Source organism: Vicia villosa, unplaced genomic scaffold (genome assembly GCF_029867415.1).
Source record: "Vicia villosa cultivar HV-30 ecotype Madison, WI unplaced genomic scaffold, Vvil1.0 ctg.000052F_1_1, whole genome shotgun sequence".
NCBI lineage: Eukaryota > Viridiplantae > Streptophyta > Magnoliopsida > Fabales > Fabaceae > Vicia > Vicia villosa.
Genome location: NW_026704981.1, coordinates 992,117 through 1,014,664, shown reverse-complemented (window position 1 = coordinate 1,014,664; position 22,548 = coordinate 992,117). Strand labels below are relative to the sequence as shown.

At 34.1% G+C, this 22,548-nt stretch overlaps 1 protein-coding gene across 1 annotated transcript; it reads left to right on the top strand.

The window, feature by feature from the left end:
- Nucleotides 1-16,552: 16,552 nt before the first annotated feature.
- Nucleotides 16,553-21,003, top strand: LOC131623130 (cell number regulator 6-like). The gene is made up of 4 exons (XM_058894140.1): nt 16,553-16,864; nt 17,149-17,263; nt 17,370-17,650; nt 20,415-21,003. Exons 1-4 carry the CDS (start codon nt 16,763-16,765, stop codon nt 20,640-20,642), a joined length of 726 nt encoding a protein of 241 aa, XP_058750123.1. The 5' UTR covers nt 16,553-16,762; the 3' UTR covers nt 20,643-21,003.
- The last annotated feature ends 1,545 nt before the right edge of the window (nt 21,004-22,548 follow it).

Sequence of the window (22,548 nt, the reverse complement as noted above, 5' to 3'; positions counted from 1 at the left end):
GAACCTTAATATCTTTTCAACCAAGCTTCAAATGGAAAAGTGTCCAACTACAAAGTTGTTCTCCTCCATGAGAGGAACAACTTTGATATTGGAAATTTCTCCAAAAAGTGTCATTTGCCACGTGTGAACTGATGGTGAAGTGGACTGCTCATCAAACTTTTAAGGCCCAAAATATTTTCTAAGTATGAAAACTTTCCTTTTTTTGATTTTTTTTCTATTTTTGGCAACCTTTGTCAAACTCTCGATTTTATTCATTCTTTGACTTTTCTTAACCGATTTTCCACCAAAAGTCAATATTCGAGTGATTGACCCGATTTTGACCCAAAAGTCCACTGTTCTGATTTTTCTCCGACTTTAATGAAATTCCCGATTAATCAGTTTCTAGCCAGTGGAAATCAACTGAACACCTCCACACAATCATCATGCCATCTCCCTTTATAGAATCAGCTCTTGATCAATGTATTCACCAAAAAGTCAATTGCGTTGACTTTGGTCAAGAAACCCTAATTCAGGATAATCAGATGAACAATAAGCTTGTATTTTCTAACCAATGCCTTGAGCTGAAGGAGAGAAACCCTGACTCAAGAAAGCCCTTAGAAGGATGATGCCACAAGGCCAGACCTCGGATCCTTATATTTAATTAGAAGTTCTTTGTGCCAGGAGCTCCTTTTTAGAACAGTATCCATGATATGGATGCATGAATTGGGCCATGTCCTAAATGATGTATGTATATGAATTATAAGCCAGATAAATAAGGGTAGGACAAATTTGGGGTATGACAAGTAGCATCGGTATATTTTTGGGATGCTTCTCACAATACCTTTCACCTTCCTTGTGGAATGATTACCCCAACTCTCTTCGACATAGCCGCTATGACAGGGCTTCGACCAACTGGGTAAGTTTTCGATCCCAACCATATGGACACCGATACCATTCAATTCAATGAAATCAAAGCCACTGACACTGCTTTTATCCAGAGATATCATTACCAAACGACTACTGAAGTCACAGATGAAGAACATATTGTATTTCTGGCACTCTGGCTTTCGAGATGCGTTTTTTGTTCTAGATCTCTCCAAGTGGCAAAAAGGTACCTTTGTATGGCTAACCAGATAAATTCCGGAAAAAAATTAAATTTAAGCCAGTTAATTTTAGGGTACCTTTATGAAAATCTTGGCGAAGCAACAGATCTCGTCAAAGATTACAAATCAGGATCTCTTCTCTTCGCTAGACCCTTCTGGCTACTACAACTATGGCTCAACGCCACCTTCGAAGCTTATCTTCCACGTAAAGGTGTTGTAGATGAAGAAGATATGGAAATCCGAAATCGAACAATTGAAGGGACTAGACTAGCCCACCTAACTCTTAAAGAAGAACCAGGAAAGCTTCGTGAGACTTTTCGAGCGTACATGATGATGTTCGCTAAACGTTATGAGTTTAGTCCTTCTATGGCTCCATTTGTGAAAAGAGCAGTAGGTCCTGAATGGTTCACACGAGAATTCCCAGCAACTTCTCCAGATCAACAAGCTGAATCCATGGTTATCTGGGAGGCTTTTCTGACACCTAAACTGTTGTATTATCGATTACGATCTCCCAAGAGTCATTGATGTCTTCTTTGTTACCAACCAAATCTCGTATCAAGACAATTTGGGTTGGTTCAACTCAAACCAAAATGTATGTATGAAAAGAGAAATCATATGTGTCTGCACACCATGCACTTATCTGAAGAAGACTATGAGTCTAAAATCTCCAAATATGTCGGCATCACGACCCTCTCTCCCATTTCCTTCGAGCCTGCTTTCTATTCTACCATAGATTTCCATCAACGGTGGACAGAGTATCATACCAAGCAAATCTTCGATGCTGAAAGTCTTTCACAAGAACTAACTGAAGCTTTTGCTGATGTGCAGGCGAACTTCAGAAAAGGTACTTCGACTCATATTAAAGAAATTCAAGCCTTTCAAAAATTCTTGGAAACTGTCTATAGGCCTAATGACCTTAGTCGGAACGTTCGTGAAGCTGCGGACACTTTGCGTGAAAAATTTTCCACTAAACTGGATAAGCTGAAATTGCCCATGTATGTTCGACCTGAACAACGTTATGAAGTGGCTTTCAAACTTTATCCTCCAAAATTCCCTCCACTACCTAGTGCTGATTTTGGTGTGGCTCTGAGTCCTCCTTTTCCAGACTGGTTTGTGTGTGGGAATGTCCCCAAAATCCTTTGTGAACAATCCAAAAAACGTGTTGAATGAGTGGTTCCAACTAAGCATGCCTTGGATAATTTCAAGGGACATCTTCATTTAAGTCTTGAGCACGTTCGTGTTTTGACTCCAATACCTGAAGGTTGGAGCTTGGACAATCCTTCGATTAACATTCTTTCCTCACCTATATACTGACTTTTATTCTGTTCACAACTGTAGGTCGAAAGAGAGTTATCAAGTGTAACACCCGTATTTAGTTAATTATTTAATTATATACATTCAAATTACTTAGAATTTAATTATTGAATTTGTGGAGTGTTGAGAATTGTTGACATGGGTTTTTATGATTAATTAGTTGATTAATTAATTGATTAAGTTGTAGAAATAGTATTGAAGAAATACTAAATTTACTATATGGACTTAATTAAGTGATGGTGGTAGTAAAACGTGGGGTGTGAATGTTAGGCCCAATAGGTTTAATGAAATTAGGTTAAGATAAGGATTAGGCTAATTAGAAGAGAAAAAGTCTTGGGGAATTGGTCATGGAAGTTGTAGAGAAGAGAGAAAATAGGAGAGAAATTCATTCCCGTTTTTCTTGCAGCAGTCTCACTAAATCGAAGATCCCCGATTCGTTAACCGTTGGATCGTCGCCAAATTTTGTGGGTAGGTTCGCAACACCTATATCTAACTTTTGACCGTTGGGATCTTTAAAATAAAGTCTGAGTTGGGAGATATCATCATCGCACTGTAGCTTCATTTTTGAAAAAAAAAATTCAGCTTTTGATTCTGATTAAAAGAGGCAAGGATTAGAAGCTAAGGATAGAAGGCTTCGATCGGTAGAATTATAGAGTAATCTCCAATCCAAGGTAAGGGGTGGGGTTCTAACTCTATAACCGGACTCATGATGAATGATATGTGGGGGTTAAATTCGTAGGAAATTATTCCTGATTAATTGTTGTGATTCTGTCGTGTTGATTCGATGAAACTAGTTGTTGTTGTGGTGATAATTGTTGTTGTTTTATGCGAAGTTGAAGGATGTTTCAGTGACGATGTATACCTCTATTTATTAGTATAGCGACGATATAGGCTTATGCCTTGTGACGATGATTTTGTTTGTTGTGTGTGTTTGTTGCATTCATATACATATGCATTTTTGGCGACGGCCTGGATTGGCAAATTAGTGACGAAGGCTTATGCCTTGATGCCTCTGTTTAACTGGCAATTGGCGATGGGGGCTGAAGCCCTGGGTACCACATGCATGTGCAGTTGTAGAGTCTCATTGTATGTGGCATGAGTGTGATTTAATTGTGATGTGATGTGACTTGACTTGTTGTTAAATTGTGATAATATGGAGTTGTAATTATAAATTGTTATACTAATGACGTGTTGTGACAGGTATTGTCTGGAAGATGAGAAATAGTTGTTATAACTATTAATATGTTGTTGTTATTGATTTTTGTTAATTATAACTGTCCAGGTTAATTGTTATTATAAATGTAGTCTGAAAGCGGTAACGTGATAATTTCGTATGATTAAATTCTAATATATTGTTTATCATGCGTTTGTTTATATTGGTAGATATCTTACCCTTTCTGAATGATGTTTCCCTACCATGGGAAATTGACAGGTACTCAAGATAGCGGTGAAAGTTTGAAGTGATTTTATGAAGTCTTTAGTTGCTGTTAGTCGAGTTGGTGTCTTGCTCTGATACGTAGCACTCGGGGGGATAAAACGATTGTTTTATTTATTAATTCTTTTGCTGAATTTTTATATGGTTTTGGTTTAAATTGTAACTTAAAGTTACCGTGCAATGATGCTACGACTTGATTTGAATAGTTATGAAGTTTGTTGATTCCGCTGCGAGTTAATTATTGAATTTAAACAAAGTGATTTTTTTTGTAATGATTTGATTATCGTTTTAAATTCCTGTGCTATGTATCTATATGAAGGCAAGTAAGTCGTAAATGTTTTTGAGATGACGAATATGTGATGCCTCAAATGGACTTGTTTGAAATTTATACTCTGATTTTATTATATTTTTCGGGTAGATTTGGGGTGTTACATTAGTGGTATCAGAGCAGGTCGGTCCGTCCGGCCAGAGCCGTTTAATTGTTGTTTATCCCTTAGTACGCGACAAGTGTGTATAACACTGTCGGTATTTGTTGCTTTCTGGTTGTTGCAGGAATTAGTTTGAGCGAAGTGGGGGAGAAGCTTTGCTTCTCGGATGTGGTTCAGTTGCAAGTTCGCAAAGAGGATTGTTGTCTTGGTGTTTCGGAAACTGAATTTCGGCGAAAGAATGTGTCTCTCGAGTTATAAAAAGTTTGGAAGTGAGGAGATATGTTAAGAGTTGTTTGGAATATGTTTAAGTTGAAGAAAAATGAGTTTTGGAGTGGAAATTCCGTAAGCAAAACGCAGGAAATTGTTGAATGTATTGTGAAACTTCAAAAATTCATAACTTGAGTTCTGGACATCCGATTTTAGTCCCGTTTGAAGCGTTGGAAAGCTAACGAGATGAAATTTATTTTAAAAATGGTTTCAGAAGCTGCAATAGACTTATTTATAACAGGATGATGTTGGAAAGAGATGGGATTTGCGGTTATGCTTGTTCTTGGAACTGGACTTGTTTGTTGGTGCCGCACAGGACTTCAGCGTCAAAGTTGAGTGAATTTAAGGAGTAATTAATAGGTTTATTGAAAATAAATTTTAAGAATTAGTGTACCATTTGAGAAGTTTTGGAGATACCGTAAAGAGTGTCGCTGCATGGCGTCGATGTTCGCACTTTCGAATAGCGTTGGAATAGTTTACAAGTTAGTAACGGTTATGTTGAAGAAGTACCGGAATTGTCGACATATGTGTAATCGATTTGAGATGTGTTAATGGTTTGTTATGTTGGATGGTTGGACGTGGAGGTGAAGTTGATGATGGTTGTATCGGATAAATTTTCGAGGACGAAAATATTCTAAGTGGAGGAGAGTTGTAACACCCGTATTTAGTTAATTATTTAATTATATACATTCAAATTACTTAGAATTTAATTATTGAATTTGTGGAGTGTTGAGAATTGTTGACATGGGTTTTTATGATTAATTAGTTGATTAATTAATTGATTAAGTTGTAGAAATAGTATTGAAGAAATACTAAATTTACTATATGGACTTAATTAAGTGATGGTGGTAGTAAAACGTGGGGTGTGAATGTTAGGCCCAATAGGTTTAATGAAATTAGGTTAAGATAAGGATTAGGCTAATTAGAAGAGAAAAAGTCTTGGGGAATTGGTCATGGGAAGTTGTAGAGAAGAGAGAAAATAGGAGAGAAATTCATTCCCGTTTTTCTTGCAGCAGTCTCACTAAATCGAAGATCCCCGATTCGTTAACCGTTGGATCGTCGCCAAATTTTGTGGGTAGGTTCGCAACACCTATATCTAACTTTTGACCGTTGGGATCTTTAAAATAAAGTCTGAGTTGGGAGATATCATCATCGCACTGTAGCTTCATTTTTGAAAAAAAAAATTCAGCTTTTGATTCTGATTAAAAGAGGCAAGGATTAGAAGCTAAGGATAGAAGGCTTCGATCGGTAGAATTATAGAGTAATCTCCAATCCAAGGTAAGGGGTGGGGTTCTAACTCTATAACCGGACTCATGATGAATGATATGTGGGGGTTAAATTCGTAGGAAATTATTCCTGATTAATTGTTGTGATTCTGTCGTGTTGATTCGATGAAACTAGTTGTTGTTGTGGTGATAATTGTTGTTGTTTTATGCGAAGTTGAAGGATGTTTCAGTGACGATGTATACCTCTATTTATTAGTATAGCGACGATATAGGCTTATGCCTTGTGACGATGATTTTGTTTGTTGTGTGTGTTTGTTGCATTCATATACATATGCATTTTTGGCGACGGCCTGGATTGGCAAATTAGTGACGAAGGCTTATGCCTTGATGCCTCTGTTTAACTGGCAATTGGCGATGGGGGCTGAAGCCCTGGGTACCACATGCATGTGCAGTTGTAGAGTCTCATTGTATGTGGCATGAGTGTGATTTAATTGTGATGTGATGTGACTTGACTTGTTGTTAAATTGTGATAATATGGAGTTGTAATTATAAATTGTTATACTAATGACGTGTTGTGACAGGTATTGTCTGGAAGATGAGAAATAGTTGTTATAACTATTAATATGTTGTTGTTATTGATTTTTGTTAATTATAACTGTCCAGGTTAATTGTTATTATAAATGTAGTCTGAAAGCGGTAACGTGATAATTTCGTATGATTAAATTCTAATATATTGTTTATCATGCGTTTGTTTATATTGGTAGATATCTCACCCTTTCTGAATGATGTTTCCCTACCATGGGAAATTGACAGGTACTCAAGATAGCGGTGAAAGTTTGAAGTGATTTTATGAAGTCTTTAGTTGCTGTTAGTCGAGTTGGTGTCTTGCTCTGATACGTAGCACTCGGGGGGATAAAACGATTGTTTTATTTATTAATTCTTTTGCTGAATTTTTATATGGTTTTGGTTTAAATTGTAACTTAAAGTTACCGTGCAATGATGCTACGACTTGATTTGAATAGTTATGAAGTTTGTTGATTCCGCTGCGAGTTAATTATTGAATTTAAACAAAGTGATTTTTTTTGTAATGATTTGATTATCGTTTTAAATTCCTGTGCTATGTATCTATATGAAGGCAAGTAAGTCGTAAATGTTTTTGAGATGACGAATATGTGATGCCTCAAATGGACTTGTTTGAAATTTATACTCTGATTTTATTATATTTTTCGGGTAGATTTGGGGTGTTACATCAAGGAGGCGGCTGCACAAAAGGATGCTGAAGCTTCAAGAAGCAACAAAGCAAGTGGGAGTGATTCTGTCACTACTGGCAAGAAACCAACTATATATATATATATATATATATATATATATATATTCTCACATTTTAACTTGTGCGTTTATTCTGAACATTATTCACTTTTCTTAGTATGAATATTCTCAGAGTTCGAAACCCCCACCAACTCCGAAACGGAAACCTTCGAACACTAGTGCTTCAGATGATGAAGACAAATCTCCTCCTCGTACCAGACAAGCTACGAAGAAAAGACAAAAGGCCACAATTTCTTCAGCTAAAGAAAAGGGGTCTGGGACTTCAACGCCTACCTCATCAAGCGATAAAGTACCATCTGATGAAAAACTTTTAAAAACCACTGGTAATGCCCCAGTTGTCGAAAGTCATAATTCGAGCCCAGATAATGTCCCTCCCAAGGTATCAAATCTTGGACTTTAATAATCCATTATGCCTAATCTTTCATGCTAAGTTTATATTTTACCTTGCATTTGTAGGACGATGCAGGCACAACTACTTCTGATTTCAAAGCTTCAACTCTCAATCTTGACTTTGATAATCCTCAAGGTATACCTTTATATGCTTTGAATTTATCAACAATTTTTTCGTAGCTTTTATCTTAATGTATCTTGATTTTTGTAACAGGTGTTCCTCAACAAAAATCTCCCAGCCTTTCTCCAGTTCTTGAGAATGATGAACCTAGTAACAAGGCTGCTTCTAGTAAACAACCGCTAGTCCTCCAAACTATAAATATATACTTTGGTTACTCGCAGGATCGAATAGATTGATCCTAGGACATAGTTGTTAGGAGTGAATTAATGGTAAATTCATATGTTAATATAAGTAATTTCTGGTCTAAGCTAATGCAAATTGTGATAGATCCATAGGTTTTTAGTGAGAATTGAACTGAAAAGGTTTAGTTCATGTGTAAAGCAAATCGAATCACTTGTGGGTATTATTGATGCAGGTTTAGAGCTGAACTGGAGCTTTAGGAAAACATGAAGAGGAAAGGAAGCTGGAAGTTTCAAAGGCAAAGCAAGAAGATGAAGTTTGACAAGGGCGCGCCGCGGGAGTTCTAGCCAGCGCCGCGCCAAAGTCTCTGTTTCTGATCGCGCCGCGCACATCCGTTGCCGCGCCGCGGCCTCGGCGTTAAAAGCCCAAAACTTATAAATAGAAGCCCTAGCTTCCAAGTGAAAAAAAGATCCTTTGTGAGCGAAATTAGGAGAGCATTCTGAGTTTGCAGTCAAGAACAACAATTGAAGGCCAATTCTTTACCAATCGAAGACATTCCATTGATGAAGATGAATCCCTCCATTAATTCTTGTGTGTTCTTCATGTCTATGGAGAGCTAAATTCCTCTTGTTGAGTTTAAGGTAGTGGTTAACCTATGAATATACAATGCCATTAATTATTTCCTATGAACAATTATTTGAATTTATTATCAATAAGAAACCTTGTTTTTACTTTACACCATTGTTGAATCTTTGATCGAAAGAAAGGATTTTAATTTTGCCCTAGGTTACTATATTAATTCAATCTCAATTTGCAGAGATGGAATTGTGATTGAGTTTTCATAATTATCGTTCCTTATTACTATTATCGATATTGATATTTGGAGAGATCGAATCTCATACCGGTAAAAGTTTATCTAATTTGATTTGCAGACATGGAATCATATTTGAGGATAAGTGAAGATAGTAATTCAAATGATTGTTCAATTGTGAATTAATTGATAAGTTGTATAGGAATAGGTTGATGAACCCTAAAGCTCAACATACTTCCTTAATCGTTAACAAACGTTCATTATTTGCATTTAAATTATTGTTTAAATTTAATAGTATCATAATCATAAAACAAATCCAATTACTTTTTCTAACTCAAAATAATTAACTATAGAACGGCAGTGATATTAACCAATCCCTGTGGATACGATATATTACCGAAAATATTTACCCACAAATACTTTCAACAATAGTCAAATAGTTGTCTTTTGAGATAATTTGGTTCATGTTTGTTGGTCTTTTGCGTCGAAACTTGGTTATAGTATGAACATGTAAGTAACTTGCGAAATAAACTAACAAAGAATGTACACAACTGATATGTAAACTAGTTATAAAGGTAAGTGTAACTTCGACAAGAACATAACAAAAATGTAAACTATAGAAATGTAAAATGCATAAATGTAAAGTGCAGAAATGTAAAGATTAATCGAAGAACATAAGGAAACTTAAACTACAAGAAAGACTAGGCGAAAAAGTAAAGGAAATTTAAAGATACTTTGATTTTGTAAGCAGAAATACAAACATATTAAATTTGTGGTGTCATACGTACATTTCTCAGCGAACTCTTTATCTTAACACTTGATACTTGAGTGATTTGTGAGTGATTTGTACAAAATGAACACACCGGATCCTGATACTAAGACCCTTATTTATACTAATTTGACCCTAACGGTCCTACGCTAACGAAATGCCACGTTGCTCACAGGCATACGCTTCGAATCCCAGAGGCGCCATCTTTCCTTGTTCGGTTACACAGAATATTTCGAAATTCAAATCCTCCCGCCCGAATCCTCTTTCGATACGTGGCAACGTGATCTTTAACGAGAATGCAACGAAATACTCTAAGCTTCAGTACTCTTTGTATTTCGAGAAACACTTAAATCTCAAAGACAATCTATCTCGATTCAGCTTCAATTTCAATCATCTTCATCATAAATAACATCCTCGGACATGGCCATTTAAAAGCCACTTATTCTCGGGAATGGCCATCGGAAGCCATTTTTTCTTCGAACTCTAACTCTTCAAGAAACATTTTCTCCAATCGAAATCTCCAGCTAACAACGCATAATTAACAAATTAAGCCTTCAAAAGTGTCTGCTTTTCTCATTTGACGTGGCAACTGTCTCTATTTGATTGGTCCAAAAATCTTAGTTCAAATTCCCTCCAACATTACGTTGAAATCTATCGGACAAATACATACTTTGCAACATTGAAGCTTTTCATTTTAGTTTCCTCTCATAACCAGTTTCCTCTGCTGAAGCATTTCATCTTCATCTTTAACCCAGGTGACATTCTTTCTTATATATGCATCTAACTTGCCATTCTACATTATTTAGGTGTTCTTTTTGAGAAAGCTTGCTTTTTTAAACATTGCATATTTCTAAAGCTTGATGGAAAAACATTTATCTGTTCTTCATGAATAAGCTTGGTTTTTTTAAACTTCCTCTTTTAGTAAACTTCATGAAAAATCTTGGTTTTTTAAAGATTGCATCTTCTTCGTAAAAATATTCTGCATAAAGAGTTTTACGTTTTTTTGATTTATTCTTCCATAAAATTCATTTCATTAGTTGGTTAGATATTTTTGTTGTTACCCATTTTACATTCCTTCTAGTTAGTACACAGAGCTTATGAGAGGACCGATAAAATATTTGAATCGTTATTTAGATTTTAGAGTTGAAAATGTTTGGTTCTTTAAGAGTTCTACATTATTTTGTTTTTCATCTGTACAGGTTTAGACTGTGTTTATTCATCCCTTAGCATCCTTTTTCTGAGTTTTGTTATTGACTTTATCACTACTTTTAGCTATTAGAACTTATTTATTGAGTAAAGGTTTAATCTTTACATACTTTTCTGACTTTTTATAAGATTTGTCACTGTAATCTTTATACCACCAAGTTTATTGAGTAAAGGTATCCTCTTTACTAACTGACCCATTATGCAAAAACTTGTGGATGCACTATTAAGAAATATACTTGTGATTTCATTTTGCCCATTATGCAAAAAATTGTGGATGCACTGTTAAGAAATATACTTGTGATTTCATTTTGCCTATTATCAAAAACTTGTGATTTGAAAGCCATATATTAAGCAATATATTGCCATATTTTGCAACTTATGATTTAAAGCAATATATTGCCATATAGCCAATATACTGCCTTACAGGATTTTAGTGTCAACATTTTGACTCATGCTTTGGATTTTGAATCATGCTTTACTGTCAAATGCTAAAATTGTGATTTCAATGTACAACCATATATTAAGCAATATACTGCTGATGAAGAAACTTTTTATACATTATAGTTTTGGATCAGCTGATTTGTCAAATGCACAACATCTTTCTCTATCACTAACTTGTGATTCCTCCATTCAATCCACAAACCAAAACTGGACTAGCCGTAACAAGGTCAAGAGTATTCGTGAAATTTATGAAGGAGGAAAGGCATATCCTTTTTTCATTTTTCATTCTAAATGAAAATCCTATCTATTTGGTAATTTGTTTGACAGTTTAGTTTTTCTATTATTAGGATTGTTTTGCAACAACAATTGGAACTACCAGACAATTCAAAGCATCGAGGTTCGGGTGGTTTTTTGAATCTTACCCCGGCTGCAAGTCTTCTATCAAGCCAGTTAACGGGAAATTTAATTGTCATTGTGGAGTTAAAGATGTGGAACGAGTTACAAAGTGAGCCATCTTCTTTTCTAACTTCGTAAGTATCAATACATTGTCATTGTTTGTATGCTCTAACAAGTTTGGATCCGTATTTATTGTAGATTCAAAATAGAAGTTGAAGTTGAATATGATGGCTTTAAGGGAACCTTTGTCTTTTGGGATAAGGATTGTATCCCATATAATATACTATCTGCTAAGGAATTAAGGCAACTCATTAAACCTCCTTTTGTAATTCACGTTTTGTATAGATCACTCCATTATATTTATTACTAAAACTACAACACTTAATTGATCAGTTTGGCCAGCTCACATTGACAATTTGTTGAATAAAGACATGGCATTCTGTGTCAAGTATCAATCCTCTTACCAATAGTTTTCAATTGTGACAATACTTAATAAGGATAATGTTTACAACAAACTTAAGAACTACCTAACCCCAGACGAGGTAGTACTTTTTTTTTAACTTTTCGTATGTTACATTGGTTACTAATTTCTATGCAATTTTCATGTACTGTTTTATACCAACATACCTCAAATGCTTGTGCTTTTGACATTTCAAATTGTCACCCAACCAATCCTCCAAAAGAACCAATTGTAAGAATCTAATACCGTATATTGAATTACTCACTCTTAGCAAATACTTGCTTATCTAATTTCTATCTCATCCTTAGATGTCACTTTCTATTGAACCGTTAATGTATGCTCAACCATCTGCCGCTGCTAATCATACTTGGAGTCCTTCTGCAAGCTCCAGTAGCACACCTGCCAAGAGGGTTGCTATATCAACATCAGTTAATAACCTTATTGATGCTGAGGAGCTTACTCCAAAACAGTCTGCCACAAAGGTCAAGCCTGGAAGAAAGGTCAAGCATATAAAGAAGGAGTGATGAGGGGTTCTATGTCTACAAACTTATTTCTTTTTTTGTTGGATAACTGTCTTCGTAACCCTTTTTGTACTTAATGATTCCAATCTGTTTGGAATTATAACTATTTGAGGTTGTCAATATGTTTTTTTTAGGATTGATCCAAACTTGTACTACTTAACTGATCAACTATGATTTATGTAATGAATCTATATTTCAACTTAATTTATGAACTTCACTATATTTCCTCCCATTTTCCAATCTATTATAACAACATTAGCCTCTTTTATGCCCCATATTTACTTATTATGCGGTCTACTGTATTTCCAGCCATATATGACACTTTCTGAAAACCGTGAGTATATGACAAACAACTATTTGATGATTGGAAATTATAAAAACTTTGAATACTAGAGTTACATAAATTTTCCATAGACTTAACCACATCTAACACACTTTGAAAACACCACATCTAGCACACTTGCTACTGTTACATCAATTTTCCATGTTCTTAACCACATCACTCTAATGAATACTAGAGTTTTAAATTGATGGTTACACTATATTATGAATACAAAAAACATTGACTAACATATGCAAATGAGATTAATGGGCTATTGTTACAGCTAAAACTATAGCTACGGTGTCAATTTTGTTCAACACACACAGTCCTACACACTTGCTACCAAATATGACAATTTTTTCCGTTGATAATGGTGAAGCAAGGCCAGACCCTTTTGTGCTTTTGAAACATCATCTTAGCATATAGATTACAACTGCTTTTGCTTTATAGCATTGGGAATCGGAACTATTGATATTTTTTGTATCTGTCTGCATCAACTGATACATATTATCTTATAGTCTGCAACATTGGAGGCTTGTGCTCAAAGTCGATGTGAACTCATCCTTAAATGCAAAAGAAGCTTTTGCCATGTTGTACTACCTAATTTTAGGTATATCCTCTACTCTATTAGACAACTCAGTTAACTTACAATATAGTTTATGGTGTAAAGTCATTAAGTACTAAAATAATGTTGCTTTTGCCACAAATCATGGTTGACTGGTACATTGCACGCTGTCCTTTTTCTGCTGCTACTAAGTTGATAATTAGCATACTCAAATTATGTTAAGATGTCCAAACACACAATATCGTTGAATACTAACTAAGTTGGTGAAATACTATTGAACAAGGATAACTCATTTGAGTTATTAAGGTTGCCATATCTGATACAAAATATTTAATTAAAAATGACCACTTTCAAAAAATTCCTATATTATTTTTATAATATTTTCTGTTTTCCAAATTTAAATTAATATATGCTTTATGAAAATATTTGTAGTTGATTTCAAAATTGCAATATTGCACTTATAATATTTTATGTTTACAAAATTTAAATGAATATATGCTTTATGAAAATATTTGTAGTTGATTTCAAAATTTCAATATTGCATTTATAATATTTTAAATTGAATATAGGCTTTGATGATAATATTGTTAGCTGAATTCAAAACTCCAATATTGCTTTTATAATATTGTCTGTTTTCCAAATTTAAATGAATATAGGCTTCATGCTAATATTGTTAGCTGATTTTTATTAGGTTAATCTGGATTAAACCTGGAATGCATTTTCCTTGCAACTTAGTCCTATATTCATCCAAAATTTAACAAAGACACAACAACTTTAAACTAACAATTACTTGCCATGGGGATCATATATTGAGCAAAAAAATTGAAGTCTATTAACCAACTCATATCTGCAAGGAAGGTTAATTACTACATCGTATCTTTCTTTATATTTCATTATTATTACCACACACTATTACATTTCTTCACAATTAAGGTTAGTTTCAACATTGTGTATTTGATAAGGTAGCTCATACATTTTGTACTTATAGACACAATTCAAGTCTAAATATGTGCATCTTTATTACGATGCCGTACTTATAATGCAAGTTTGAATATCTGCTACTTTCTTGGTGAAATACTTATGTTCATCTTTGTTATCTTGCCATTTATTTTTCCATTATGCCAAGGCCTGATAGCTTACTAATATGTCCATATTTCTGAGGTTGCCACCGCAAAAGTCTGAAATTATATGCCTAGAACATAGTCAATTTTGCTGTTTCTTTGATGCAATATTGTCTTCGCACCCTTTTTCTACTTAATGATTCCAAACTGTTTGGAATTATAACTGTTTGAGGGTGTCAATATGCATTTTATTTGGAGGATTTAGAACTGTACTGAATCTATTATGTCAGCTTCATTCATGAGCTTCACTATACTTCCAGCCATATTTCAATCTAATATAACAACATTAGCTTCATTTATGCCCATATTTACTTATTATGCAGTTCACTATATTTCAGATACCTTGGACAATTACAGAGAACACCACTTTTTGACAATATAATATTTGATGATTGGAATTCAATAAAATTTGAATAACACATTCTCCTCAAAAAAACATAGTTTGTTAGTGGACTGTTACATTTAACACACTTGCTACTGTTACATCAATTTTAAAGTTTCTTAACCACATCACTTTTATGAATATTAGAGTTTTAATAGATGGTTACACTATATTATAATACTAACAGCTACTACTAACATCATCATTATTGATCGACTCTGACAAATCATCTATACTCTCTATTGGTGCTATCTTAGATTACAAATAATAAAAAGTAACTAATTGTTATTTCCAGTATCGGTAACTGCATGGAGTAAAATTGAAGGCAATGTCAATGGATTTCAAGATTAATTATCTATGTGGACAATTATGGGAAAACTTAGTTGTTATTCCAATTCATATTTTTTTCCTTCTAAGACAACTTTCCTTTGTAATAATAGTCATGGGGCAACTCAAGTAATGTGAATTATTCCAATACTGTGAATTATTATTTTAAACTAAATTATCTCTATTTTATCTGCCTATGTATATGTGCTTATTAATTATTCCAATCCAATTTATTTGTTTTGCCACCACATTTCCCTTGAAATATATTTATACTTCACAAAACTGGCTTATATATATATATTCAAAACCAATTTATATATGCCTATTAATCATTAGTGTAGTTTTTTTTAATATGTTCATTTTCACTTTATATATGCATTTAGGTCAAACTTCTTTAGTACTCATTTTTCTTAAAGTTCATAAAATACTACGCAATATAAAAAATGCACCCGGATGACAGCACGGGTTTCTAACTAGTTTTTATAATAATGATAGCTAAATATATTATTATTATTATTATTATTATCATTTTTATTATTATTAGTTAAATATTATATTATTATTATTATTTATTCTTTATGTAAGGGCGAATTGTTAATAATATAATTAGAATTTTTATCCAAATTTGCTATGACGCATAGACTTTATTCTTTATATTAAAAAGATGAGTGATAACGAGGCAAACCATTGATTTTATTTGAGAATTTCTCGCCACCACCCCTAGATCTTTCACGCACCACTGATTTGACAAATTTTTTTGCAAAAGCATTTTAAAAAAAAATTAATTTCCCGTAGTTACATCTACCGAAGCGTAAACAAAGTGTTTCGTAAATGTATCTCTCCGGAACATTCTTTATAGCGCAATTTATATGATGTATACGATGTATTCTTTTGGTGTACTATTTTCCATTGCCTTAGAGTTTAGAATTTAAAAAAATTGAACATCAAATTATAGTGCAATTTATACAATGTATACGATGTATTCTTTTGATATACTATTTTCCATTGCCTTAGGTTTATGGTTTAAAAAAATGGAACATCAAAATATAACATAATGTTTTTGGTGTACTATTTTTCATTACCTTAAGGTTTAGGGTTTATGGTTTAGAGTTTAAAAAAATGGAACATCAAAATATAACAGAATGTTATGTAGGTACAACACTCTATTTTTAAGACGTACGTTCGGTAGATGCATCTCCGAAAGATCTACCGAAATAAATAGTTTGAATTTTCTTAATATTTAGGATGTTTTTTACGCTTTCGTAGATGTATCTACCAAGAAATCAAATTTTTTTAAAAAGTACTTCCAGAAATAATCTACAGAAATAAAGAACATAATTAAAATTTTACGCGGTGAATTAGAGATTATAGAAATCTTTATAATAATAATATAAAGTAAATAGGTGTAAATAAATATAAAATAAAAAGTAAATAGGCGTAAGTAGAAGCAAAAGGGTAATTGACATTATAGTTGACTCTTGTTGCACACCTTGCTTCCTTCCTTTGTCTTCCGGATTTCATTACTTTTCTTTCTCATTTCTGATTCTCTCACAGTTTGATTTCTCTTGTCCTAAATTTCCGTTACAATCTCATATTGTCATCAATCCAGGTTGAACCCTTTATCCTCTCGATTTCCATTTTCTCTCATCATCCAAACTGTGTTTGTTAGATGGAAGAAACAAATCAATCGCGTTACGTCAAGTTATCTAAAAATCAAACCACCGAAGATATCATCCCCGGTGAACTGAATCAACCAATTGAGGTTCCTCAGGTTTTGATTCTCTTATCTCTCTTTCCAGATCTATCATTTCTTATTAACTTGCAAATTTATGTTCAACCGTTTTTTGGCATCTAGAACACCTAATTATACTTATGTTCAAAATGATCATTCCAATCAACTTCACTAATAATTCCCCATTACCTGCCTTGTAATTAATTTTGATTCGATTTGTAGAAAATGTCACTTAAATGTTCAAACTTGGGTACATATTTTAGATTGAGTGAGTTTTTTATGCAGCAGATATACCTTTGATTATGAACTTTGAAACATTGCAGTTGGCTGTTCGCAAGTGCCCTGAATGTAGACAGCCATTACCTGAAACCTATGCACCTCCTGCAGATGAACCTTGGATGACTGGTATCTTTGGATGTGTAGAGGACCGGGAAAGTTGTATGTTAATACTCACAAATTCTACTTGATTTTCATAATGCAGTGACAGTATACATGCTATAGCAGAAGCTCCCATCCTTTTATATTCTTTCATCTTTCATTGCAGGCTTGACTGGACTCTTCTGTCCCTGTGTATTATTTGGACGCAATGTAGAGAGCCTCAGGGACGACAACACTCCTTGGACAAGGCCATGTATTTGTCATGCCATTTTTGTCGAAGGCGGCATTTCGTTGGCTTTAGCCACTGTCATTGCAACCTCCTTCATTTCTGGCATTGACCCGGGGACAACATGTCTCATTTATGAGGGTTTATTTTTTACGTGGTGGATGTGTGGCATTCACACTGGTCAAGTTCGGCAAACCTTACAGAAGAAATATCACTTGAAGGTACATGTGCTGTAAATCTCTTTCATTAGGACAAGTAGTTGACATCAAAGATGAAATCAGATATTCTCTACGAGAAATATGATAGGAAGTTATTCCTATCAAAGCTATAATCTAGGGTTTGTAATAGAAAAGGGGAAGAACAATACAAAACTAAAATAAAGATAACATTTTCATTTCCTTTGATCATTTTCTCATCTCTCAATGATTACATATATAGTAGTAGTGAATAGTAACTAAAGGCCCAATAACTAATTAAAGCCCAAACTATCCTAAGAATATTTTAGATAACATCATAATCTAAAATAACTCCCAATACATCAAAATACTAATAAAACCCATTTAACTAATAATACTTTATTCTATTAATCTCCCTATCATTGCCGCGGGGTTCACATGAACCTTGTCCTCAAGGTTCGAAAATAAATATGAGAGTGGAGATATTGTTCCCGGATCCCATTGAGTAACAAGAGTAAGAAGCCACCCTTTGGTAAATGCTATCACAAAACCACCGATGAATGTTGCTATCAGCTGCATAAATTTCCCAACCTTCTCATGATTAACCAATATTAAGTAGCTCAAATGGGAATTATCAGATTCATTACCAACAATAAACTTTGAATCTTTAAAAGAAACCTGTTGCCATTTGGGATAATTATAGGACTCATTAGTAACAGTCCCTGAAGAAGGGGAACAATCCAGATTTGTAGTAAACAAGTTAGAATTGTGATGGCCTTTGCAACTGATAACTGTTTCCATCCCATTTGGGAAATCAAACAATCTTCTGTCACCTTGTTCTAAGGCCCTAGGAGTTAAGAAACAAAAACTGTTATCAACATTGTGTTTCAACCAGTGACTTTGCTTGGGAGAAACAATTCCAATTAAACTTTGATCTTCAGCTTTAACCAAATCATGTGATGGCTTTATTAAAGAAGTACAGAAACTGGAAGTGGAATCATTCATGTCACAACTGATTGAGGACTCGTTTCGATACTTGGATGGCTGGGATGAACCACTTCCAAGAAGCACTATCTCCAAGTCATCTCTTCTTATATTTTCCAAGCAAGCGGGCGCATTACCATCTTCACACAACCATGGCTCCTCAACCATCATCTTGTTATCACGCCTGGGAATTAAATCCTCCGTTGTCTGACTGAAATCTTTCCAGAGCTGACTGACATGCTCAGCTGCTTCCACAACCTCTGGAATTTCTAACAGCAACTCATCGATAATTTCTGAGGAAGACACTTTGGTTGGAATAAAAGATCTATCCAACCCAAGATTAACATAGGGACGCAAAGTAAACTTGAGAAGATTTTTAGCACAAATGACATTAGAAAGTGCTGAAACATAATCCTCACTTGAAGCAAGAGAGACATGTTTTGAGCTATTTTGAATTGGGCTAGACCAAAATCCCGGAGCTGGAAAGAACTGAGGACATGAGACAGTAGAAGGGAAGTCACCAACAAACTTCACCCGATCACCTGCTTTAAGAGTACTGCCTTTTGACGATGCCGTAGAAACTTCTTGCTTCAGTATAAACTGTGAACTTACTGCGGGTCCACCTATAATTTGGGCGTGAACACTAGAAGTCAGTTTCTTATGTTGTAGTGCAGCAGCCTGAGCACTACTTCTCTTAATAAACACGGGTCTTTCAGGCCTTGAACTTTCTTTGGTAGCTTCAATTTGCGCTCCATTTATTGGAGCACCCTGGGTTTCGAAAATGCTCACAGGAGGAGGTATATTGGCCGTAGAGATACTAGTAAGGAGCTGCTGAAATATATATGCCTGCTTCACGTTCCGACGATCACATACATCCTTCACAGCATGAACAACCGCTGCAGCATACTCTTCTAAAACATGAGCAACAAATATATCAGAATCAACAGACTTTGAACCCTCATAATCTATTCCCAAACCACCCCCTATATCAAAAACTTTCATCTGGGCACCGAAACGAAGCAATTCACAATAGATCTGTGAAGCTTCTCCAACACCAGCAGCAAGTAACTCAGTTGTGGGAATTTGAGAACCAATATGAAAATGCAACAATTGGAGAGACATTTTTTAAAAAAATTGTCCTGCGTGATTCTGTTCTGCTCCAAACGTATATGTTTATGCAGTGAGTCAGTGACATGTCATTTTTTAATATATCATAAAACCATGTATGTGTTTTTTGAACTATTTAACCGGAAAGGAAACAATGATAGACTTGCTGGTCTCTACTCAATCTTACTATGAAATCCTGGAAAATAAATTGGTGTTCTCATTTTCTTTCTTCCAATGTTACAAAACTGGTGCTAACTTCGTGTTACATTTCATCTTTTGCTCTTATCTGATGTAATTGGCTGGTTGTTCTTTCTTGTTTTGGTATTAAATTCTTAAACTTCAGAAAGTTCTGGCCAACAGTGCTATGGTAGAGGTTTCACTCATTGTTAAGGGTTTGAATCCTGATTCATGTTAACAGAAAAACTTAGTTGGGAGGGGACTACCCTCCCTGCATGCCTTCAAATTTTCTGGCGGAGATTAGTCATTGTTAAAGAAAGGTGAATACTTTGCACCTATTACATGAGTATTAGGAGAAAAAATAAAGTGGTTTAGTTTAATTGCTCCCAAATTTTAGGTGGAACTTACCAACCCGGGCAATGGTTGTAATTTGAATTGAATAGAGAATGTCACAACCAGGATTAAATTTCATCAATAATACTTATAAACGATTTTGCTAACTTTTTCCTCTGATTTTTATACATGAACCTTATGATTGCAGAATTCACCTTGTAATGCATGCTGTGTGCACTGCTGCTTGCACTGGTGTGCCTTGTGTCAGGAGCACAGGGAGATGAAGGGAAGGCTCTCGGACAATAGTTTTTCTGAAATGACCATTGTAAACCCTCCTCCCATTCAAGAGATGAAGTCTACTGACGAAAAGGAAATTCCCGAGACATCTTCAGCTAACAACAATGAACACATTACTATGGAGATGCAGGCTATGTAAACCATTGTTAATACTTAATAGTGACAGAGAAAATAATTTTCCTTAGACCCTTGGCTAGAACTCATCATGTTAATACTTAATGATAACTTGGCTTCAGTACTTCATGTTGCATTAAACATGTAAGTCACATTTACACACAACTCATCGTGTCTGTTTTTTGAAGCCAAACTATACGGAATCCTCATTTTTTAATTTTATTATCTGGCTTTAAACTTTGACTCATCCTGTCTGAGTATGTCTGCTTTATTTTTGCTTCATGCTTGGCCGGGTTAGGATCTGATACCTTTGTCTTTGATGCCTTTGGTAACTTTGTGTGTATTTTTTTCTAGCAACTTATCATTTCATTATTTTATTAATTAAACTACAGGCACCAAAGGTATGAAACACTGCCCCATGCTTGGCCATTTGTTATTTTACTGTCAGTATTAAAAGTTGATGTTAGATGCGTATATAGGAGTAATAGTAATTATAGTAGTAATAATAATACTTAGCTTCTATACTTTATTGCTGCAGTGTTTGTTACCGAATAATTGTTAAAAATCACTTTATTTACAGATGAAAAAAACCACTTTAGTTTAAAAAATAACTATGAAGTTTATTTATTATATAGGAAGGCTAAACTGCCCATCAGATTCTTGACTTAATTTTAGCTAACATTGTTATGTTCGTGCTTTACATTTTTTTGGTTCAAGTCCTTTGCATTTTAAAATACTAATATTGTTAACATTTTTTAATTAGAAAAATTCTGAAACACTAGAAAACTTGTAAAAAAAACTCCAGTTTTCATAAGAAAATTGTTAAAATTATTTGATTGTGGAATATCCGTTGGTTGATAAATAAACATGAAGAAGATTTGATGTTGTAGTTTATGATTGCAGTAATTGATGAGAGAAATAGAAGATAATTTTTTTAGCTTAATTAGATTCGTGATCCCTTATTTAATTTTTAATTTTATGTTGATCTCTTCCATAAGTCAACAACGTCATTTATATTAGTTTTTGTCAAATAACATTAAGTTTTGCTTACTTGATATGTGTCATTTTTTCCTTTTAGATGGCTTATAATGACTCAACATTAGAGGATATATCATTAGTGGATATATTAGCTTCCTTCCATCAACATCATTCGAGCATTTTATTGTCCATCTTCTCCCCCAAGTATCTAGGGTTCATCGTATTTGTTTCAAATTTGCTCATCTTCTTCCCTATTTTCATTCTACTTCCTTCCATCCAAGCTTCATTTTCATTTTCTTCATTAAATCTTACGATTTCAAACACATCGTGTTCATTCTCACCTCTTTCCTAATATGCAAAATGGTAGGTACAATAAGTCTTCATCTCCATGTCCAACTTACCCTATAATTCAAGATCGAGCTGAAATTCGTAGCAAACCAACCAAAACTTCGGTTATGTTGAATTTGTACTAAGAAGACAAAGTGAATGTTACTATCAAGAGGATTGCATTCTTTAATTCGTGACTGACATTACAAATATGAATTTTGATTAAAAAAATTGGTGTTGTAGAAATTAAAAAAAAAAAACACACTGACAATAGTTTTTTCAAGTGATTTAATGATACTACTATTGATGAAAGAGATTTGAAGATTAAAAAGTACAAGAAGGAAATTTTAAAATTAAAGAATAAATTAGTTAACACAAGAAGATGATTGAAGATGTCAGTAACATTTGAAGTTGAATTTAGTATTAGTAGCAATATTTTTGGCTGGTGACAGAACTTATTAGGGCTTCAATCCATTTGAAATAGGATATTGCACTGTTATTTGAAATCAATGTTAGTAACAATGTTATTGTTCTTGTATTGTGTAAACGTATTTTGCAATCCTTTGTTTAGGGTATTTTGTATTGTCAACGCAATTTATGTTGTAATTCTTTATTAAAATTAATAT